The sequence below is a fragment of the Alosa alosa genome, chromosome 13 (genome assembly GCF_017589495.1).
Source record: "Alosa alosa isolate M-15738 ecotype Scorff River chromosome 13, AALO_Geno_1.1, whole genome shotgun sequence".
Taxonomy (NCBI): domain Eukaryota; kingdom Metazoa; phylum Chordata; class Actinopteri; order Clupeiformes; family Clupeidae; genus Alosa; species Alosa alosa.
The window spans coordinates 7894313-7916963 of NC_063201.1; the positions used below are offsets into that span (position 1 = coordinate 7894313).

The 22651-nt window shown below is 44.8% G+C and overlaps 1 protein-coding gene across 4 annotated transcripts; it reads left to right on the forward strand.

The window, feature by feature from the left end:
• Nucleotides 1-230: 230 nt before the first annotated feature.
• On the forward strand, nucleotides 231-22395 carry ca14 (carbonic anhydrase XIV). 4 transcript variants are annotated; one of them, XM_048261721.1, is made up of 12 exons: nucleotides 231-765; nucleotides 1116-1136; nucleotides 5377-5556; nucleotides 6197-6342; nucleotides 14933-15028; nucleotides 15621-15687; nucleotides 16332-16489; nucleotides 17003-17129; nucleotides 19964-19984; nucleotides 20193-20277; nucleotides 20602-20655; nucleotides 21920-22395. In XM_048261721.1, exons 1-12 carry the CDS (start codon nucleotides 630-632, stop codon nucleotides 22014-22016), a joined length of 1188 nt encoding a protein of 395 aa, XP_048117678.1. In that variant the 5' UTR covers nucleotides 231-629; the 3' UTR covers nucleotides 22017-22395. The 4 variants fall into 4 exon arrangements, with proteins under 4 accessions (XP_048117678.1, XP_048117677.1, XP_048117680.1 ...); XM_048261720.1 differs by having other exon boundaries at nucleotides 233-765; nucleotides 19961-19984; XM_048261723.1 differs by lacking the exon at nucleotides 20602-20655 and having other exon boundaries at nucleotides 235-765.
• Nucleotides 22396-22651: the final 256 nt, after the last annotated feature.

Sequence of the window (22651 nt, forward strand, 5' to 3'; positions counted from 1 at the left end):
TTGTTTCACAGTGGTACTACCAGTGACCCTAACCCCCCACCACTACACACACACACACTGTCACTAATGGCCTGTTATTTGTATGTAAACAAGCAAAACCCATTTACTTGCATGATAATAGCTTCACCCCTTCCCTGCCTCCCCTGTCCATTCACGCCTATTTTTTCATGTCATTTCAGCCACTCTCAGCTCAGGCACCTCTCCCCTCCTCTCCTCTCCCCTCCCCTCCCCTCCCCTCCCTCCTCTCTGTCCCTCTTTTTCCCCAACTCCCACTGGTTTTGTTCAGTGACCAGCACCGAAGTCCTCTGTCATCTCTCTCCGCACCTCTCTCTCTCACACACACACACACACACACACACTTTTCCCCTGCGTGTATCGCACACCCTTGATTTGGTCAGTTGGATCCTAACTCTTTCTCTGGCCCATTGGAGCATCCATTTTGCTGCATCTGGGATGGACTGTGAGGATCTCCGGGCAGGCTAGAGTCTGTGAAGCCTGGAGGCTTGCAGGACTATCTATATAATAGGCTAGGTTTGGACTACAACTACTCTACAGCCCTCTTCTTCAGTGTGTAAAAGAGTGTTTGTGTGTGTGTGGTTGAGTGTGACTGTGTGTGTGTGTGTGTGTGTATGTGTGTATGTGTGTGTGTGTGTGTGAGGCCATTCTGTGATTGCGTATGGGACAGAAGAGAGGGGATGGACGCGTGTGGAACCTCGCTGGTGCTGATTCTGCTGTTTTGGCTGGGTGCAGGGAGTCGGGCAGCCGGTAAGAGCTTCATTAACATAACCAGCTCAACTGTGGGAGTTGCACTAGTAGGGCATGTGGAAGGGAACTCTGGGGGCATTTGTATAAAAACAATAACAGTAAGAATTGTAAAAACAAACTTTATAGTTTTTAGGAGTGGTATGGAAGTTTTGTAGAAGACCTACGAGATGACACAGGTGATCCCCAGGCTCCTTAGAAATCAGAATAGTGAAATAAGTTGTTTTCAACTCAGTTAACAAGTTGACATGTCTGTACATTGTGCATTTCCCACTGTTACCGTAGGATAAAAGTATTGCATTCACCCAGATATTGCTTACTGAAGTCTCCTTGTTCTGTTTATCTGATTTCAGATATATATTGGACATACTCAGGTAAGGCTACATTCCCACCTCCCCATCATATGATTCAATCCGATCCTCGCTGACTACTACTGTGTTATTTGGCCAGCATGTTTTCTGGGGAAGTTAAGACTGGTGTGTGGAGGCATAGGAGTGTTTTATCCCAAATAGCATTCATATCTAACTAATGAGCTTTGCCGAAGGGATACGGTATTAATGGCAGTTAGGACAGTAGGAGATGTGGTCGTATCCAAAACAGACTTAAGAGCTGGGGTGAGTGGTGGTACAGTATAGCCAGAGAGTGCTCCTGTGAGGTTTGCTTTTGAGTGTGTAAATACTGTCATCGCTCCGTGGAGTCCACTCTGTCCCAGTTTGTTGTCATCCTACCCCTGCCCCCAAAGCCCCCCATCTCTGTCCTTTACTTCCAGCCCAGCAGTTAGCCATCTGGGCATCAGACGCATGGACAAAGGCAAACAGTGAAAGGCAGTTAATAGCACACAGAGATGGAGAAGGTGAAGCGCAGAGCGAGAGAGATGCAGATGGAGAGAGAGATGGAGGTGGAGAGACAGAGAGAGAGATGGAGGAAAGAGAGAGAAAGAGATGAAAAGAGAGAGAGACAGAGAGAGATGGAGGTGGAGAGAGAGTGTGTGTGTGTGTGTGTGTGTGTGTGTGTGTGTGTGTGTGTGTGTGTGAAAGAGATGCAATTGATAGGATGACGACAATCTGAAAAGCAGCAGGACATTGTACTCCCTGGCACGGATTACATGTGTTCGTGCGCATGCCTGCATGCATGTGTGTGTGTGATGCTCAATGCTTGGATTGTGCCCCTCATACACACCTCTCATTATGGGCCTCTGATATAAGGGCCATACAGCAGAGAGCACATGTGACTGAGATTACAGGGCCTCTGAATGGGAGTGCTTTACAGTCTCTGTGTGTTGTGCCACACAAGCACACACACATATACTGTATTACACACACGCACACACACAGGCACACACAAATACACAAACACATACATTACATACACACACGCACACACACAGGCACACACAAACACATACATTACATACACACACGCACATGAAGGCACATACAAACACACACACACACACACACACACACACACATTATGTACATACACACGCAAACAGACAGGCACATGCATACATTTCATACACACACACACACATTCTGACACACACAAACACACACACATACTTTACATACACACGGACACACACAGGCACTCAAACACACACATGTATGCATTACATACACACACACACACAGGGACACAAACACACACATGTATGCATTACATACACACGCACACACACATGCACACACACACAAACACACATGCACATACATTACATACACACAAACACACACAGACAGACAGACACACACACACACACACACACACACACACAGACAGACAGACAGACACACACACACAGACACACACACATACACACCCATCACCCATACACACATACACACTTTGACTTTGAAGAGGGTGGAAGCTCTTAGCCTTTCTCTCACCACAGGGAGAGTCAGTGGGTCTCGTCCATTGGTGGTTAGTGGAACCACAAATGATGTAACTCACAAGGGTGAATTGTCATTCCAAGACGACAAAACCAACCTTTCTGTAGGCTAGTGCGACCATATCTGCCCTTACAGAAATTTCAGGTTTCTGGCAAACAGTTGCCGCAAATTTGTGGCAAGGTCATATTTCAAATGCAAATTAGGTTTTTGGCAAACAGTTGCAGTTAACTTTTGGCAATGTTGCAGCAACTTTGCAGCAATGTCATTATGCAAATTAGATTTGTCACTTTGCCATTTTGGCGAAGTGTAGTGGCAAATCCCTGGTGAACACATTTGCCACTAGTGGGAAACTTCTAATTTGCTGGAACTTTTTCTAACTTTGCTGGAAGTTTGCCTCTAGTGGCCAACATTGGCAATATTTTCTTATTCTTAGGCACTTCTAGATAGTGAGGATGCTTTGCCATTACTTTGTTGTTTGCTTTGTATACTTTGCTATATTGTGTTTTGCTTCATATGAATGGTGTTCATTCATTTTCATTGGTGTTGCATCATTTGTGTGTTTGGTGAGGTTCAAAGGATGGATTTGTTCGTGTTTGTTTGGTGGTGTTTTTCCTACTCCAAAGGATGGACTCCTTGTGGTGTTTTGTTACTCCATATGAGTGGTGTTTTACTCCTACTCCATATGAGTGGTGTTGTGTGTGATAATGTGGGATCTGTGTGTTGCGCCATGTGTTAGAGTGTTAGAAGTTTACATTTAGCTTTGAGCTCAGGATGTGTCATGTTATGTATTTTTATGGGTGGTGAGGTTGCAGTGCTTGCGTTTGTAGACTGATGCAAGTGTATGTATATGATGTGTATTATGTGTGTGTTTTCGCATTTTGTAGTGTCCCCTATGTGCTCATCTTTGGGGGGGCAGTGTGTGAGAGGTGGAATGTCAGCCATGGGAAACTGTGCCCCACTGTTGTCATGGGGATTACCGTGGCAACAGCAGGGGATCTGTGGGACAAAGTTTTTTTTTTCCTTTTTTGAGGGCTAGTGAGGTGGAGCTGGGGGGGGAGCTGTGGGATGGGGGTGTGTGTGTGTGTGTGTGTGTGTGTGTGTGTGTGTGTGTGTGTGTGTGTGTGTGTGTGTGTGTGTGTGTGTGTGTGTGTGTGTGTGTGTGTGCTTGATAATCCTTATGAAATCAACATGGTGCCTTTCGAAGTCTTCTGCTACATTCTCTCTCTCTTTCTGTCCTTGTTCAAGTATAAGTTTCAAGTTCATCTTAACAAATCAGAAGAATTGTTTCTTACAGTAGGCTATAACACATAAACTATGTGTCACTTATAGAAATGTCAGCAAATCAATCCAGGATAGATTTATATTAGTTATATTATTTAGATACTTTTTTCTGGATGGTCTTACTCAGTGTCACGTGATGCCCACTGCGCCCTCTCTTTCACTCCCTTTCACTAACGCAGTTGGCCCGCCTATTCATTCAACGCCATAATGAGTCTGTAATTCTGTCTCTCCCTCTCTCTCTCTCGGTCTTTTCATTCTTCCGCAAGGACCCCCTGTTCTTTTCACAATCCAATTATTTTGGGGAGGTTTTTTTTGTGTGTGTGTGCGAGTGTTGATGTGTTGCTCTCGGCCACCTCATCAGGCATGCATGACTAAGCTCTGAGCTTCTACACACACACACACACACACACACACACACACACACACACACATAGACACTGACCAGCGCTTGAATACCAATTAACTCTCTGAAATGCATCTGGAAATGCACTGAGAAATGCTTATCAGAGAGTAAGAGAATGATCATTATGGAATTCAATTTTGTCTGTGCTATAAGTATATGAAATTAAATCATGTAGGCCTAAGCATGTTAGAGAGATAACCTGTACGTTTATTATACCTAATGATTTTAAATGGACTCAGTAGTGATAAGTTCTCAGTAGTGATAGTATAAGTTCAAAAATTAAATGTGTTGTGCATCTGTGAAAGTAACTATAGCAGAGGGGTTGATGAAGTAGTCAGCTGAAATGTTCCCTTTTCAGTGGCTGATTCCAGGACCCATCAGAATCATTAGATCACCAACTAGCCTGGTGATCACCAGACCGCTTCTCAAATCTCTATGGAAATTGACAGTAGGTCTGGAAAGGCTTCATTTATTTACAACTTCCAGGGTCATAACCCTGGAACTTAACATAACTGGAACGTTACTTCAATTGGTCCATTGAAGTCTTACCAAATCATTTCAGAAGTGCAGCAATCAAATCTTTCTTGTAGACAAAGATTTTAAATGCAGTTGTTTATTCAATTCCAAAGAAAATACACGCCCATATCTGTTTAACCCTGTCGCCATCATGACCGAGCTAGCTGGCCTTGGCCTGATAAACACACTTGTTTTCCCTCTTGATCTGTTCACCTTTGACCTCTGACTTCTGATAGCAGTTGACTCCTAGATTCGTTCCACATTCAGATCCAATCTAGATCCACAACGTGTAATCTACCAGGCCATAATCTACCCCATCATAAAATTAAATTTTATATGAGATTTAAAAGATGTAGGTTCATAGTGTTATCTTTATGTTTCTATGTGTATTTTATTTAACATTTCATTTATTTTTTTCTTTTGGGGTTTTTAGCTTTTGGATGTCTGAAATATATGGAGGCACAACGAGTTATGTGTAAAAAAAGTAAAGTTGCTCCCTTGGCCCCCCTCCTCCTCCTCCAGGTCAGATGGGCCAGCCGCAGTGGTCGGAGTTCTTTCCTGACTGCGGCGGGTCGGGTCAGTCCCCCATCAACGTGGACTCAGCCCAGACCAAGTTCGAGCCCAGGCTGCCAGCGATCCGGCCGCTGGGCTACAGCCAGCACAGCAACGAGCCCTTCACCCTCTCCAACAACGGCCACACGGGTAAGAACAGTGGGACACCACAGCAGGTTCTAGAGCAGTGGGACGCCACAGCAGGTTCTAGAGCAGTGGGGCGCCACAGCAGGTTCACATGGGTAAGAGCAGTGGGACGCCACAGCAGGTTCTAGAGCAGTGGGACACCACAGCAGGTTCTAGAGCAGTGAGACGCCACAGCAGGTTCTAGAGCAGTGGGACGCCACAGCAGGTTCACATGGGTAAGAGCAGTGGGACGCCACAGCAGGTTCTAGAGCAGTGGGATGCCACAGCAGGTTCTAGAGCAGAGGGACACCACAGCAGGTTCTAGAGCAGTAGGTTCTAGAGCAGTGGGATGCCACAGCAGGTTCTGGTTCTGGGCCGCTGGGTCTCCTCTGCACAGTATGACACTGGACCGGACCCACATAGCAGCATTGCCTAGAACCGTTCTGGCCAGAGTCTAACATTAATGCTTATGTTTGTACTTTCAGTTTACCATACTCTATGTCAGTTTACATTGCTGAATTAATATGTGACCATTATCTTTTACATGGTTTTACATTATTGGGACAGCCTATTATCTATTATCAGCCTGTATCCTACATTGATGACTGACATTCAGTGGACACTTTCTGAGACCTGTCTAAAAACATGCACCCCCTCCCCCCAGTGGTGATGCCCTTACCCAGCTGGATGGGCATAGGCGGGTTGCCATGGCAATTCAGTGCGGTCCAGCTCCATCTACACTGGGGCAACGGGGCGAGTGTGGCGACAGGCAGTGAACACACCATCAATGGACGCAGCACTGCAGCCGAGGTGAGTGTGTGTGTGTGTGTGTGTGTGTGTGTGTGTGTGTGTGTGTGTGTGTCTGTGATCGTAACTCGCTCGATGCCATCATTCAACCCAACCGTGACTCATATCACTAGTATTCCCAACCGTGACTCATATCACTAGACTCATATCACTAGTACTCAGAGACTTTTGAGGCTAATAGGAGACACAGCACTCAAAAAATCCTCCATAGACATGAATGAGGTTAGTTTGTAACACCAATGTGGCAGTTGTCTACACATATCCCACCCCTTCCACAGCCAAAAGTCTAGGTTGGTGTTGTGAAGCATTGAGCATGTGCAGTTCTGCCCAAAATAGATGCCCAATAAGTGCCCAAAGTGCGTTGCAATATGGCCGCCGAGTGGAGGGACTTGTCTAAAAGGACTTTGGTATTATTAAAGAGAAAATGATGCCCTACCTGCAACCCCAACCCGATTATTGAGATTGTTGATATCAATTACAGTTTTTTTCAATCGCTAACAAGCGCTTACCCATACTTCAGATACTTTTTCTAAACTCTTAACGCAGACTCACACCTACAAAACACAATTGGCCAAACGGATCATTTTCTTCTCAAAAACACATTTTGTTAAATATATTACTAACACATATTTCTCTGCACACACTAACTTTACCAAAACACTGGAAATCTGACTCAAAATGAAATTATTCTGTCAAAGAATAACACTTGTTTTCACTTCACAAGGTACATGCAGTCAATCAAAGTACACCAGGGGCCTGTTGCACAAAAGCAGAATTAAGACATCCGGGATAAGTTACTGAGCTGCGCTCGATGAATCTAAAACAAGAGCGTACAGGCTTAATTGGTTGCACAACGAGCAAGCCAGGATGAGCAGACACGGATTCATCAAGCCAGGTGAAACCTATCCTGGATAAGTGTGCTCTCACGGCTCCCTCAAATAGACCCCGCCACCGATCACAGATTCACTGATTCACCATGGCAACTAGAGCGGCTTCATTGCTTCTTCTACAGTGTGAAGTAGGTAGCGATAGCCCTTTCACAACAGAACAAACAGCAACACCTCTGTTTAGGAGAATATTGCAACTAGTGCAACACCACCACCACACTTGAAAAATGGTTAGGCACTCCCGTGGATGTCACATTGTCGCATGACAGGTCGGGAATGGCGATATGTAAAAGTTAATTAATGATCACAAACGTTTAAATAATGACAGTGGGTCTAGTTATATGTGATAACAATGTGTAGTGGGCAGTGGAATAACTATTGGTTTCTGTTTGTGGTGACTGCTGACTGAGATAAGGGATGAGATTAAATAGATCCTGGAACTTAGCCTGGTCTGGAGCAGGCTAGCTCCACAGAATAAATCGCCATGGTGATTTATACCATAACATATCCTGCTGCCCCCTATCCCGCTTTTGTGCAACTGGATCACGGATAAATTGAGCCAGGATAACCAAGATATCCTGGCTTAATCCCTTATCCTAGTTTTGTGCAATAGGCCCCAGGTTTCAAAATACTGGCTATTGTTGACATTATAAAAACTTCATAGACTAAATTTCTTGGTTGGGAACTGTATGCCCACATGTTATGTTCACATTCAAAAGCATTCCAGTAAAAAGCAAATCAGTTTATTTTTCTCTTTACTGTTTACTACAGGAGGTACAGTAGAAATACTGTTTACAGTATGATAGAACAGAAAAAGTTTTACAGTATTGCTTACAGTGAACAAAATATCCATGACACACACAGGAGCATTCTGAACAAAAAAACAACAGCAAAAAACCAAGATAAAAAGGGGGGAGCTAAACCAAAGCACAAAATTACTGTATCTAATTTATGCGATTTTCAGGATCTTCAGGGTTAGGCCACATGTTTTCATCAACATCACATTGATTACATGGTCAATGATAGTGGCATGAATTTCATCACTGACAACAGTTCTTACAGCCTTTGGAATGCCACCACCATTCTTACACCTCTATCGTAACTCCCCCTATTACCGTCGGTCCCGTATTTCCACCGTCTTGCGTGTATGTGTCACTTAATATCCATTTCTATACAAACCAAGATGGCGGATTCCTAAAGAAACGCAAGCACCCACAACATAGGTGTATCTAAATTAGCTATGTACCAAAAATTACATTTTACCGTGACTCAAAGAGCTGTAAACAGTGTTGTGGCTGCGCGGTACACAACCGCTTGGAGCTCCAGTGGAATTTTAATTTCCACGGCCAGAATTCTCGGCCTAACCGTCCGTGTGCCGCATTAAACGGTGTAAATAGGCGACCCATCAGGCCAGCACTATAACCCGGCGTGGTAAACAAAATCGGATATTTCAGGCAGTAAATGCTCCCGTTAAGAACCAAACCAGATTTTGTTCAAATCTACACAACTATGGCTACTGAAAAATGTAAGGTTCATTTAGTAAATGTTATTTTGAAGTGTTAAAAAACATCGTTGTTTTAGAATTTCTGAACAAAAGTGGTGATAATTGGGGGTGTTACGATACCTTGCTCTTCTCCCTGGCCCTGCTCTTCTCCCTGCTCCTGCATCTCTCACTGCTCCTGCACCTCTCACTGCATCTCTCACTGGGCTTGTTCTTCTCCCTGGGCCCCTTTCTCTTACTCTTCCTCGTCCAGACATTACAGTGTTTGTCTTTTTCTGTTTCTGTTTCTAAAAACATCACTCCTCAAAGTACTCCTTTTACTGTTTAAGTGTCAATGTAATAGAAAAAAATAACCCCTGCCACTGAGTCTAAGCCAGACTGGAATCAGCTGTGGTTGGCCCAATTTACCCAACATAAATCAATTGTGTGTCAATTATTCTATTGTCAATTATAATTGTTTGTTTGTATTATCACCTGAGATATATTGTTTTTGAACTGATATCATTGCAGAAGCAGAGGTTTTTATACTGTATCTAAGGTTTGGAATATTGTTTTTGCTTGTCTGTTAAGAAAATGTAAGCATTGAGGAAATTTGTTCACTGACTGCATATCGTGTGAAAACGACATGAAATGTGTGAATGGTATGGCCACAAAAGACCGATGCTGTGCTAACTGTATTTAGAGTTTTGAAAATGTGACAACTGATTGGACAAACGTTTGTTAGCGACTGAAAAAAAACTGTAATAGCCTGTTAAAACAAGCCTCAATAAGCTTATAGGCATAGGCTACCAATGAATCACAGCCCACTCCGTTAAATTTGGTCTGACCTGTTCTAGGCTACTTTTAACTTCACTAGGCCCACTTGTTTAAATTTTCTTTATGCAAAGGCTGACTGTCATTAGCTCTGGATTAAAAATAAAACCATTTTTTGAAGCTACTGAAGAAAGCATAAGCAACCTTATTATCAATTATTTTTGTCTTCAACTTTTCCCCACACTATAGGCCTGTATCTCCAAAAAATAGCGAGAGCCTCCTTTGATTTAAGCCTTTAATATTGGACTAATATGTTTAATGCCCACAAATATCCAAATATCATAAAATAGTTTTGTAAGACTGGTACCTGCTTATTTTGAATCAAAATCACCAGTGTGAGTGTTTGTGCAATTGTGCGTGAGTGAGTCACGGTTTTGCAAGTGGTTGGATCAAACGCACGTCAAACAGGGTAAACTTGGAATCAAGTGAACTTCGCTTTCAAGAAACACACAAATGGACAGCAAGACTACAATAACACAAAGACTCAGAAAGAACAGAGGGAACATGAGGGCTTAAATACACAGGGTAACAAGACACAGGTGAAGATGATGAAACAAAAATCATGGAATTGAACTCAAAAAATCAGGTGACGGGCAGACACAGGTAAAACAGGAACAGGAAGCACATGAACAGGCCACACAAAGGAGCACATGGCACAAGACATAGGAAGTAAACAAAGGAGACACAATGGAATACAACATCAAGGTACAGAGAGAGAGAACAGAACCAGATGGGACAAAACCCTTACAGCCCCCCCCAAAAGGAGAAATCTGCCGATTTTTAACTTGGATCTCCATTTGTCGAGGTTACAGAACACAATCGGTTTTACCTAGCTTGAGTTGGTAGTTTAAACAGCTAAAGCACCCAGGCAGCTATGTCGCTACACTCTGGGAGCATGAACATGGGGGTTCACGGATATGGACATCGCCGGATTTCTCCTTTAAGGGCTGGATTCCAGACAGCCCCAAGAAAAAGGAGTCGAAACAGGGTGGGAGGAAGGGGCCAAAGGCAGTCCGGCCAATCAGGAGTATGACCAGGATGATGGGCAGACCTGTGTGGGTGATCAGGAGGACGACCTGGAGGTTGAGCGGACCTGCGTAGGCGATCTGGAGGACGACCTGGAGGTAGGGCCAACAGACAGGGACGATCAGGAGGTTGAGCAGACCACTGGGGCTATTCAGGCGGCCGGCCGGGGCACCAAGCGGACCGTCTACACAGCTGGGAAGGGTGGCCGGGGCGCCAGGCAGGTAGTCTAGGCCTCTTGGGCAGCTGGAGGCCAAACATTTCAGACCAACATAGTCACGCTGGAGGGCGGCGTGGCCTCAGAGTTGGACTGGGATCCGCAGGGGCCTCGGGACTGGGATCCGTCCGGCCAGACCTCAGTGAAGGACTCACAGTGAAGACTCACAGAAAGACTCAAAGTGAACAGAGGGAACATGAGGGCTTAAATATACAGGGTAACAAGACACAGGTGAAGATGATGAAACAATAGACCTCTGAAGTTCGTCTACAAAAAAGAACCAAAACGCCATCTTTGCCCATATAAGGAGATCCGGTTGTTAATTGAAGCTAACTACCTATGGCAAGTTGCATTGCAAGTTAGCTCTGAGGTAGCAAAAATCTAAGTGTGCCGCCTTCACGTACCGGAGATCACAGACTTTTCAGACTTTTTCATCCCCGCGAGAGTTTAACAGGTGCGATAATTTAAAATCTCCATGTTATTTTCCCATAGGAAAAATCGCCAGATACCGGATGTCAAAGATGGCAGCTTTTTTGCAGGCGAACTTCAGAGGTCTGTAATCAGGAAATTGAACTCAAAATCCGGTGACGGGCAGACACAGGAAAACCAGGAACAGGAAGCACATGAACAGGCCACACAAAGGAGCACATGGCACAAGACACAGGAAGTAAACATAGGAGACACAGGAAGTAAACATAGGAGACACGGTGGAAGACAGAACACGATAGGACAAAAGCCTTATGGCCTATGCAGACTATGCGATTTCAGCCCGATTTTGCCACGATTTTGTCGTAGCCAACAAATTTCCAGTGACGTGCCCGAATATGAAAGGTCGGTAACGACGCCGAAGGAGGAACGTGTCCCAGAATTTATTGTCCACGACTCCACGACCAAAAGTCTAGCATGTCAGAATTTTTGAGGAATCTCCTATGACTCTCGTGTTGACACCATATACTGTATAGGTTGACACTGACACTATGCCACGAGTAGGCTACGATAGGCTACATGATCTTGTAATGTGGCCAATCTCCTCTGATCGTCTCTGATCATCTAGTCTGACATGGTCAATCGTAAAAGACCATCGTGGTAAAAAAAAATTGTAATCTGCATAGGCCATTACAGTGAGAGTGCATATAAGTATGTATATCATGTCTGTCTGTCATTGCAAACATGAAACATGAGTGCTCATCACAACGAGCACTAGTGAATAAACCAAACTTGGCACTTTCTTGGGTTCAGTTTCTGTTTGCCTAAAGTCTCATTAAGCAAAAGTGCCCAATTGGATCTCCTGAAATCAGTCACCATTTAATGGAACAACAAAATGCCAGTCTAGACTTCCAAACAATGTTGTTATGCAAAGCTGCTTTCAGTCCAGTTACACACCAAAAACAAAGTGTTAATTCAGTGTCTAATTCAGGTTAATTACAACCCAGAATTGCAAACAGATTACTCTGACATGCCTTCTGTTGTTATGGAATTTTACTAACCTTTCCAATGGTTCCCTGTCATATTTCTAATTCTGCTTTCCCCTGGTGCTTTCTCTCTCTCACACACACACACACACACACACACACACACATACACACTCACACAAACATTCATAAAAGCATGTACATGCACACACACACACACACACACACACACACACACACACACACACAAACATTCATAAAATCATGTACATGCACACATACACACACATACACATGCACACACACACACACACAGAGGAGAGCAGGTGGAGTGGAACAGAGTAGCTTACCATGGTCTAATGTCTGACTGTGTCCCATGGGGGTTCTCTACCGGTTCCCCTCAGGGAGCAGGAACACAGAACTGCTCCTCTGACCCACTCCCATCTGTGAAGATCTGAGAAAAGAGAGAGAGAGAGAGAGAGAGAGAGAGAGAGAGGGAGAGAGAAAGGGAGAGAGAGAAAGAGACATAGAAAGAGTGAGGGTGGAAAAATTGAGTGTAAAGGTAAAAGAAGAAGGAAGAAGAAGGAAGAGGACAGGAGAGGAGAGAGAGGAGAGTGGAAGGAGAAAGAAACAGAGAGAATGTGTGTGTGTGCGTGTGCGTGTGCGTGCGCGTGCGTGTGTGTGTGTGTGTGTGTGTGTGTGTGTGTGTGTGTGTGTGTGTGTGTGACAGAGAGAGAGAGCCTTTAGAGATACTTTCTTTAGTTATGCCAATAAAGCACCATTTGATTTGATTTGATTTGATTTGATTTGATTTAAGAGAAAGAGAGAGGGGGTGGGGTGTGGTGTGGCAACAGCAGGATCACTTCCTGGTTTCATGGTGTGGTTAAACTGACATGAGACATGATCACACGGTGTGTGAGAGAGACCTGAGCAGATTGGACCTGCGGCAGAAGAGAGAAGCAGCAGAGAGCGATACAATAGCAAGGGGGATATTTACCCAGGTCTTTCCATTCATACTGAAACTGACCTTGGCCTTCAGACCCACCTCTGTGGGCACAGTGGGGCTGTAAGTCGGTAAACCTCCCTCCCCACATGTTAAGAGACGTGCTAGCGTCAGATGCTAGCTCCCTCCCCACATGTTAAGAGACGTGCTAGCGTCAGATGCTAGCTCCCTCCCCACATGTTAAGAGACGTGCTAGCGTCAGATGCTAGCTCCCTCCCCACATAGATAGATAGATAGATACTTTATTGATCCCTAGGTTAAGAGATGAGCTAGCGTCAGATGCTAGCATCCATGGGCTTTGACCTCCATGCTATCGCACCCTTCTCCCAGTTCCACAGGTCACCCTGGCACATGACAGAACTGGGCACATTCATGGGAAAATGTGTAGGCTAAGATCTGTAAAGATTAGGGATTGGACAGCAGGGCCTACATATGGCAGTGACCACCCAGTGGGACAGCAGACAGCGACCATCTGATGGATGAGAGGGAGCGACAGAGAGAGAGATAAAAGGAAAAGAAAGGATGCAGGAAGGATAAAAGGAAGAGGGAAGGAAGGAGGGAGAGGGAAGGAAGGAGGGAGAGGGATTGGCGAGAGATCTGAGATGCTGTCCATCTGTTATTACCACAGGTATGCCAAAGCAGAGGGAGGCAGAAGGGCAAGAGAGGAGAGAAGGGGAAAGAAAGAAGAATAGAAGGGAAAAGAAAATGGAATGAAAGGAATGCAGATGAGGAAAGGAGGAGGAGGAGATAAGATAGATATTTGCATGACAGTGGAGTCTTTTAAGACACATTCAGACTAGCAGTGATGTAGTGATGAGACACCATGGAATGGTAATGAAATTCACTGTAGTGATGTCTGTTGGCAATGTGAAATGTTGCATGACAAAGCTAAGCCTAATCTCAACTTTTTGAGGTAACAGGTGGTTGCCAATGAGTTACCCCCTCTCCCCTGTCTCTCTCTCTGTCAGTCTCTCTCTCTTTCTCTATCAGTCTCTCTCTCCCTCTGTCTTTCTCTCTCCCCCTCTCTGTCTGTCAGTCACTATCTCCCCTCTCCCTGTCTGTCTCTCTCTCTCCCTCTCTGTCTGTCAGTCTCTATCTCCCCCTCTCCCTCTGTCTGTCTCTCTCCCCCTCTCTGTCTGTCAGTCTCTATCTCCCCCTCTCCCTCTGTCTGTCTGTCAGTCTCTATCTCCCCCTCCCCCTCTCTGTCTGTCAGTCTCTATCTCCCCCTCCCCCTCTGTCTGTCTCTCTCCCCCTCTCTGTCTGTCAGTCTCTATCTCCCCCTCTCTCTCTGTCTGTCTGTCAGTCTCTATCTCCCCCTCTCCCTCTCTGTCTCTCTCTCTGTCAGTCTCTCTCTCTCCCTCTCTGTCTATCTCTTCTCCTCCCTTTCCTTCACCTCTCTCTGGGCCACTGTGAATGCCATGACTCAGCAAGACTCTTTCTCCTAATTCTCTCTGTTTGCTGTCGTTCATTCTCTCCTTTTTTGTTTCTCTCTGGCTAACATTCTGTGTGTCCTGCTTCTCACTCTTTCACTCTTTCCAACTTTGCTGCAAACACAGAAAAACTTTCGCCATTTAATCCAGATACAATACGAGGGATTTTCAGATTAGGAAAGAACACAGACACACTCGCATTTTCACTGATACTAACACCAATACACACACATACACACACAAACACACACATATAAACACACTGGTAACCACTCTAATGGTTCTATGGTTCTCTTGATCTCCTCAGCTCCACATTGTCCACTATAACTCCGAGTTGTATGAGAATATCTCCATGGCGATGACTCAGCGGGATGGTCTGGCGGTCCTGGGAGTTCTCATGGAGGTGTGTTCACAAACCCAGCATTCACCTTCACTCTTAAACTCCATTCTGAAGGATATATGTGGCTCTGTTTGTCAGGACATTTGATTTGTATGATTCTAATCCAACATTTCTATTCACCTTATTCAGCCCCGCCCATTTTTTTTAATTCCACGTTGTCTTTAAACTTCCGGTCGGCTAGCTACGTCTAGTTAGCTTCATTGGGATAACACGGCAGAAGAGGATAGAGAGGCTAACTTACAGAACAGCCGCTCCAAAGTCAGTTTTTTCCTAACTTCAGATAGGAAAGTTGTATAACAGAAATGTCTTAAGTCACCAAAATCCTAAATAAACGTTCCTAACTTTAGGAGGACCCATAATATATGATGCCAGTCATCTCGATAGAGCTCTGCTATCTCAATGTATCGCAATGGATGTACTGCTCAATCGGAAGTTCGGAGACAATGTGGGCAAAGCTAGCGCCCCCATGTTTGCACGCGGAATAAGGTGAATAATCTGTCTGCTTAGTTACCAGCTGTTCCGGAGTGTTCCAGTGCTTGAGAGCACTTCCTCTCTCTGTTACCATGGTTATATGAATGATGCTTTCCCTTCACAGGTCGGTGAGGAAACAAACCAGGCATACGCCAACATCATCAACTACCTGAGCAGAATAAGACATGCAGGTGTGCTACAGAGTTGTCATGGAAACAGCACCCAACTGGACCTCACAGATCCCAACACCTAGCACACATTTATGAGCAATTACAAAAAGTATATTTATCAAGCATAATGGCCTGTAATGAAAATGATAACATTTCTGAGTCAGTGGAACTGAAAAAATAACTCACTCACTTATCCATTTGGCTGACACTTCTGTCTAAACTTACATACGTCAGTTGCTACAGGGCCAGTCACACAGGGCAACTCAGTGCCATGCTCAAGGGCACAGGGGCAACTCAGTGCCATGCTCAAGGGCACGGGGGCAACTCAGTGCCATGCTCAAGGGCACAGCAGTGGCATCCAGGAATCAAACCCACAACTCTATCTAGCCACTACATGCTCACCCAGCTCCTTATCCACAATACCACCACCATCCAATCATATGCCGAATATCATAATGGAAATGATTAGGCCAGTGACTTAAATGATCTGACCCTAATTTTGCATGTGTTTGTTTCAACCAGATTCACCGTGGTGTCCACTGTTTAGGATTATGCCAATGATATGTCAAAAAACGCCCCCCATCGAAATATTTATTTTGAAACATTTCTGTCTACTTTGGAGCCACTAATCAGTGGTGCTTCCCTGTTGGCCGTCTCTCTGGTAGGTGACAAAGTGACTATCCCTGCGTTCGACATCCAGACCCTGCTGCCCAAAGACCTGCGGAGCTACTATCGCTACAACGGCTCTTTGACCACCCCGCCCTGCTACCAGAGCGTCCTCTGGACCGTCTTCCAGGAGACTGTCAAACTGTCTCTGCCCCAGGTGAGGAAGGGTGGGGTGGTGGGGGGAAAGAGGAGAGGAAAGGAGAGGAGGGGAGAAAAGGAGAGAGAAACGACAGGAAAGGGAAAGAGCTCTTGGACACATTTAAGTAAAGTACAGAGTGGGGAGATATTCTGCTAAACAAATCATCACTATTGATTCTTTGCTAGCTTTGCTCTTTCATGTCCTATCCTTGTAAGCTCTTATGCTCGGCTCTCTCCTCTTCCCATCTCCCCTGCCCTCTCTTCCTTGCCCTCTCTTCTTCTCCCTTGCCCTCTCTTCCTCTCTCCTCCCCTGCCCTCTCTCTCCTCCTTTCCTCTCCTCTCCTCCACTCTTCCATCTCATCCACTCTTCCGTCTCTCCTCCCCTGGCCTCTCCTCTCTTCTCCTCCACTCTTCCTCTCCTCTTCTCCTCTCCTCCCTCTCCTCCTTTCCTCTCCTCTCCTCCACTCTTCCCTCCATTCCACTCTTCCTCTCCTCTCCTCCACTCTCCTCCTCTCCTCCACCCTCTCCTCAGCTGGTGAAGCTGGAGACGCTGCTGTACTCCACAGAAGAGGGGAGCTCTGATCCCTTGGTGCTCCAGGACAACTACCGTGCCACCCAGCCACTCAACCAGAGGGTGGTCCTCGCCTCTTTCAAACACAGTCAGTAGAAATGTACCACACAGCACCCTCCAATGGAGGGAGACAGACACAGACAACGAGAAGAAAAGTAAACTGCAGAGGCGGAGAGAGAGAGAGAGAGAGAGAGAGAGAAAGAGACAGAGAAAAGGAAGAAGAGGAGGATAGGACTTATGGCCATGAAACTGCATTGTACCTTAGAAAAACAGTATAACTGCAGTTTTTTTGTCCCATAACTGCAGTCATTTTTTGTAAGGGTTGTCCTGTAATAACAACAGTTCTCCCTTACCTAATGGTACACTTATCTAAGCTACACCAGGGTTTGCACGTCGCAGGAACTACTTTTTTTTTTAGACTATTACACTAAAGCGCTTACAGCTATGCACTCTATATGTGCAGCGGGTTTCCACACAATTATCAACATTGTACACACTGGACTAATTGCATTATTGCAACAAGCTGACTTCAGTGTGAAGCACCAAGTGAACTATACACCCTTTCAAGAGAGTTCAATTATCAGCATCATAGTTGGCCCCACAAGGCTTCTGTTTTAACATTCCATATGTTATCTTAATGCAGAGGAAGTAGATTGGGAACCAAATAGAACGTTCAAGCATTGTTTATGTTTTTATTGTTGAAAGGGTCTATAGCATTTATGCTGTTCAAAACAAATCAACAGCCACAGTTTTCCTGCATGCCCAGTTTGTAGGGCTCTCATGCCAAAGCTGTAAGTGACATGTGACACATTTGCAGGTTTGATGCCAGTCAGACTGCGGTCATGCCCAACCACCATCATAATTGGCACCTGGGATATCATGCCAGCCAACCAATGAGAAGGCACCCTTTACTGAATGCACTGGCCCATTCTATACATTCAACCATACAGACCAGCCTTTTGTTTACTAACATTCCATGGCGTGAGCCTTAGCTGGTGGCAGTTTGACAATTACGACAGTGTTTTGTTACCCTGGAAATCCAGAGTTCTAGCGAGAGCACAATTTGAATTGTCTCTGCGAGACACTCTGGCAATAAGTAAAGATGCACGTTACTTTTACCCCTTGCATCACGAGGAACCAATCACATCGGTGAATCTGATATAGGCGGGCCAGAGGCGAGCTAAACAGATGATGACAGCGCTGCAACGAATCAGTCAGTAAACATTGGTTGTAGTGATATCCAATTGCGTCGAAAGTCCGGAATCAGTCAGTAAACATTGGTCGTAGTGTTATACAATTGCGTGCACTGATATTTTCAAATGCATGCTTGGTGCCGCCCCTCGAGTTGGGTCATTACATTAGTCATGGCCACACCCTTAATCTTCCTAAATTACGAGGGTCTGGAATCTCCAGGCTAGTGTTTTCTATCGTGTTAACTTCATATAAACTTTACATGATCTATCAGATGTGTATTATACCATCTGGCTACAGTAATAGTGCTTTGCACCTGCAATTTAAAATAGAATTGTAACGAGTTAAGGAATCCTCAGACAAACCCATATTTCCACATGGGTAGCACGTTACCAGCGTTCATCTTGATCATGCTGATAAGAATGTATTTAGTAGTATGTGACCTCTACTGCGTAAAAAGACCATGATAGAAAACATATAGTTATTTAACAAACAAGTTATAAGCATCTTGCATTTATCTGAACGAGAGCCAATAATCTTTTTCCACTAGCCACCGACAGAGAAGTACATTTATCTATAGGCCTATGGAAGAGGGGAACAATTTAAAATCCTTATGGCATTCCAGAACTCATAAAAAAGAGTACCAAAGGTGTCACAAGAAATCTCAAAAACAAAAGTAGCCATTACACCTTAGTCCTTAGACGGTACCTTAGAGTCACACAGAGAACGCAGTTTCATCAAAGGGATGGTGGAGGAGAAAAGGAGGAGGGCAGTGAGAAGAGTGAGAGAGAGATGGCAGGATAAGGGGGTCTGGGGGTGCATGCAGAGAGTATGGGAGATGGAGGGAGAGAGAGAAAGAGAGAGAAGCTAGGGCTGAGCTATTTGTTTATGAGTTGGATCATTAGTTTCTGAAAACCTCTTTTCATGAACACAGCCACCATTGTTGTTACGTGGATCAGAGAAGAACGGCACAAAAAACGAGGTGAGAGAGAAAGCGAGAGAGAAGGAGAGAGAGGGTGAGAGAGAGAGAAAGAGAGAGAGAAAGAGAGAGGGAGAGAGAGAGGGTAAGAGAGAAAGAGAGAGAGCGAGAGAGAGAGAGAGAGAGAGAGAGAAAGAGAGAGGGTGAGAGAGAGAGAGAGAGAGAGGGTGAGAGAGAGAGAGAAAGAGAGAGAAAGAGAGAGAGAAAGAGAGAGAGAGAGGGTGAGAGAGAGAGAAAGAGAGAGAGAAAGAGAGAGGGAGAGAGAGAGGGTAAGAGAGAAAGAGAGAGAGAGAGAGAGAGAGAGAGGGTGAGGGAGAGAGGGAGAGAGAGAGGGTGAGGGAGAGAGAGGGTGAGGGAGAGAGGGAGGAGTAAACTCTGAGAAAAAGGAGAAAAGAGAGTGAGTGCCATCAGCGTTACATGACAGATGAAGAAGAGCACAGTGTACAGTGTAACATAGATGACCACACACACGCACACACATACACATGCACGCACGCACGCACGCTAGCTAGCTCGCAGGCATGCACGCACGCATACACACACACACACACACACACACAGATGAAGTAGAGCACAGTGTACAGTGCAACGTAGATGACCACACACACACACACACACACACACACACACACAGACACAGACACACAGACACAGACATATACCGGCATTATCATGGTAATTATCCTGTTATGTCTCTCCTACTTTACAACCACATCGCTAACTGTATTCCCTTATACTTTCATTCCCAGCAGGGGTCAAAGTCTACAATGCAGGTAGGTTTTTTAGTCCTGTGGTATATTTGTAAAACGTACTACTGAGTGGCATTTCATTCTAAAGTATTAACAAATGATTATCATTTCTTTTTTATGTTTTTCCCCCTGCACTGTAATCCCATATCTCTTGTTTTCCTTGCACTGTAATCCCCTCTCTCACTGTAATCTTCTATCTCTCGCTGTAATCCCCTCTCGCTCTCCCTATCAGGTGAAATTGCAGCGATAGTGATGGGATCACTGTGTGGATGCGTGGGCCTTGCAGTGATCATTCGCTTCATAATAAAGACCATACGGTAAGTTCGAAGTAAATCTGATGTCACGTCTCCCTCAGTTTTACTTCTACCAACCCTGGCACGGACTTGCTAACATTTTAGTCGGCTGATCCTGGCATGGCATAGTTGGTAATGATCACAAACTGTAGGGCTATGTAAATTAAGGACAACATTTCTTTGAGTTTGATTGTGCTGCAGCTGATTTTCATTTCAACCTAAATCCTATTTTGATCCGTTTCTCATGATTGATTGGTTGATTTTGTGTTATGATTTTTGCCTTTGTGTTCTGGTCATGTGATTGCGCGTGCATTAGTCATGTGATTTTGTCTCCTGGTCACATGACAGCTCCACGTCCAGCTGGGACGTCCTCCCCAGCGTCAGGCCAGCGCCCTCATCCAGGTCCTTCTTTGATTCATGACCTATGACCCCTAATACCCTAATCGACCCTAACACTGACAATAATAACAATAACAACAACTGACAGCTTTACCTTTTTAGTCATGTAAAAGAAGAGTCCAAAGCTTTATGTTATGGTTAAGGTTTAAGGGATTTTTACCCTTCAGGTTAAAGCTGCAGTTGGCAAGATTTTTTTGATCATATTCATGGCTGCAGCTTGTTTGGATTGGTTAGGACAGGCGGTGTGCCAACTTTTCATCTGAACTCATCAGAAGCACCTGTGATATGGTGAACACATCTAATTGAACACATCTAAGAGCATATTCAGTATACTGCAGTCAATCATGGGGTGAAACAGGGGGTTATGCAGTAGAGGAAGGCCTGAGGAACAGAAGAAAAAATAACTAGCTCAGAATATAAGTCACTAAGTTGTGACTTGTAATATTGTCTCCCTATGTCTATCCAAGTACAGATTAACGTCCACCACAATCTTCTTCAGATGTACAGAAATGCGACTACTAAGGTTAAGACCAGGACATAGGTACAGTTAGATAAAGGGCAGTTGAAAGGTAGTCGACACGTGAGAATATGTCGTGTGTAATGTCTTTAACAGCTAACATAGACCATCAAAGTAAGACATTAGCCCATCCTAACTCACCCTACTCTTACTGACCACTCAAGACCCCCAATCTCAGCAGTTCCCATGAACTCCAGATCACATGTTTCTCCTCAGAGAAAATCCCAAACACACTAATCCCTTGACCCCCCCACCCCATCAGGGTTCCTCCGCTCACCCTGTCATACGTGTACTAGGTCACGTATGGACGCTACTGACCTGCAGTCACCTCTCCTCTAGGCCAGCTGTACCACTAACAGGCTAATCACTCTTCCCTAGTCTCTGATTAGGAAATGAAAGCTCTTAACACAGCAGGGTTTTTGTGGCTGGCAGATAAAGAAACTGTAAACCACTTCCTCCTTGTTTCATTGCTTTTCTGTCCACACTCTTTCATCATTTCACTTTCATGTGTTTGTATAAATACCTGCCACCTGCTCTGTTTATACAAAGAGATCTCAACTGAGAGTGAAACCATTCAGAAAAACTGTCTACAGCAGGTGAAATCAGAGCAGTGTATAGGCTCTGTGAAATAATGTGACAGCACCACCTGCTGGTGAATAGTTGAAATTACTTTTAAAGGAGCCTAGGGATCCCAAACACAGTCAGATGGACTAGAGTGACTTACATGGTGTCTCGTGTTTCCCTCTGCAGAAGTAAAGATATGGAGAAGGCACTGAAGCAAGACATGGCTTTAAAGACAGCCACCGAGTCCAGCAAATCAGCAGAGCCCACTCAGTCTGAACCCTGAACTTTGACCTCTCACCACATCTTTCTTGCTCTTTGCATGATCCAGAGCCCTCCTTCCTTCTCTTATCTCTTCATCCTCCCATTCTCACCACTCCTCCATTTCTCTCTCGGTTTCTATCAACCAAGTCTATATATACTCTGCTGTATATATTCCACCCTGCTCATTTCTCTCTTTCTCTCTCTTTGTCTCTCTTCTCTCTCCTCGTCTGTTCCCCTCTCTCCCCTGGCCAGTGGTAAGCATGTCTGTGTAATTGGTTATTTAAATGTCTCTCTTGAACTGATGTCAGGTTGGATCGATGGTCTTAGTTACTGTGTGCTTATTATCATTCTGTACATACTCTACTGTGAACATCTGTAATAAACTAATGCTGTGACCACCATCTCATGTTATCTGGTCTTTGTGTGTGCATGTGTGCCTGTGTGTGCGCACATGTGTGTGTGTGTGTGTGTGTGTATGTTTGATATTAAATGGCTTCTAATGACAAAACAAAATTCTTGAGAGGGGAAATGTTGACAGTCAGGTGGCTGACATGAGCACACTTGACATATGTACATTAACACATAAAGTATGAATAACTTGATAGATTCCTTGGCAACCAAATCATTAGTTGTGGGTTTAATTAGGTCTTGTCAAGC

Excerpts from the sequence above, each read along its gene's own strand:
- ca14 (XM_048261720.1), top strand. The coding sequence starts at position 630 with ATGTGTGTATGTGTGTGTGTGTGTGTGAGGCCATTCTGTGATTGCGTA. Across the intron at positions 5,557-6,196 it reads CTCCAACAACGGCCACACGG|TGGTGATGCCCTTACCCAGC; the intron begins GTAAGAACAGTG and ends CCCTCCCCCCAG. Across the intron at positions 16,490-17,002 it reads TCAAACTGTCTCTGCCCCAG|CTGGTGAAGCTGGAGACGCT; the intron begins GTGAGGAAGGGT and ends CCCTCTCCTCAG.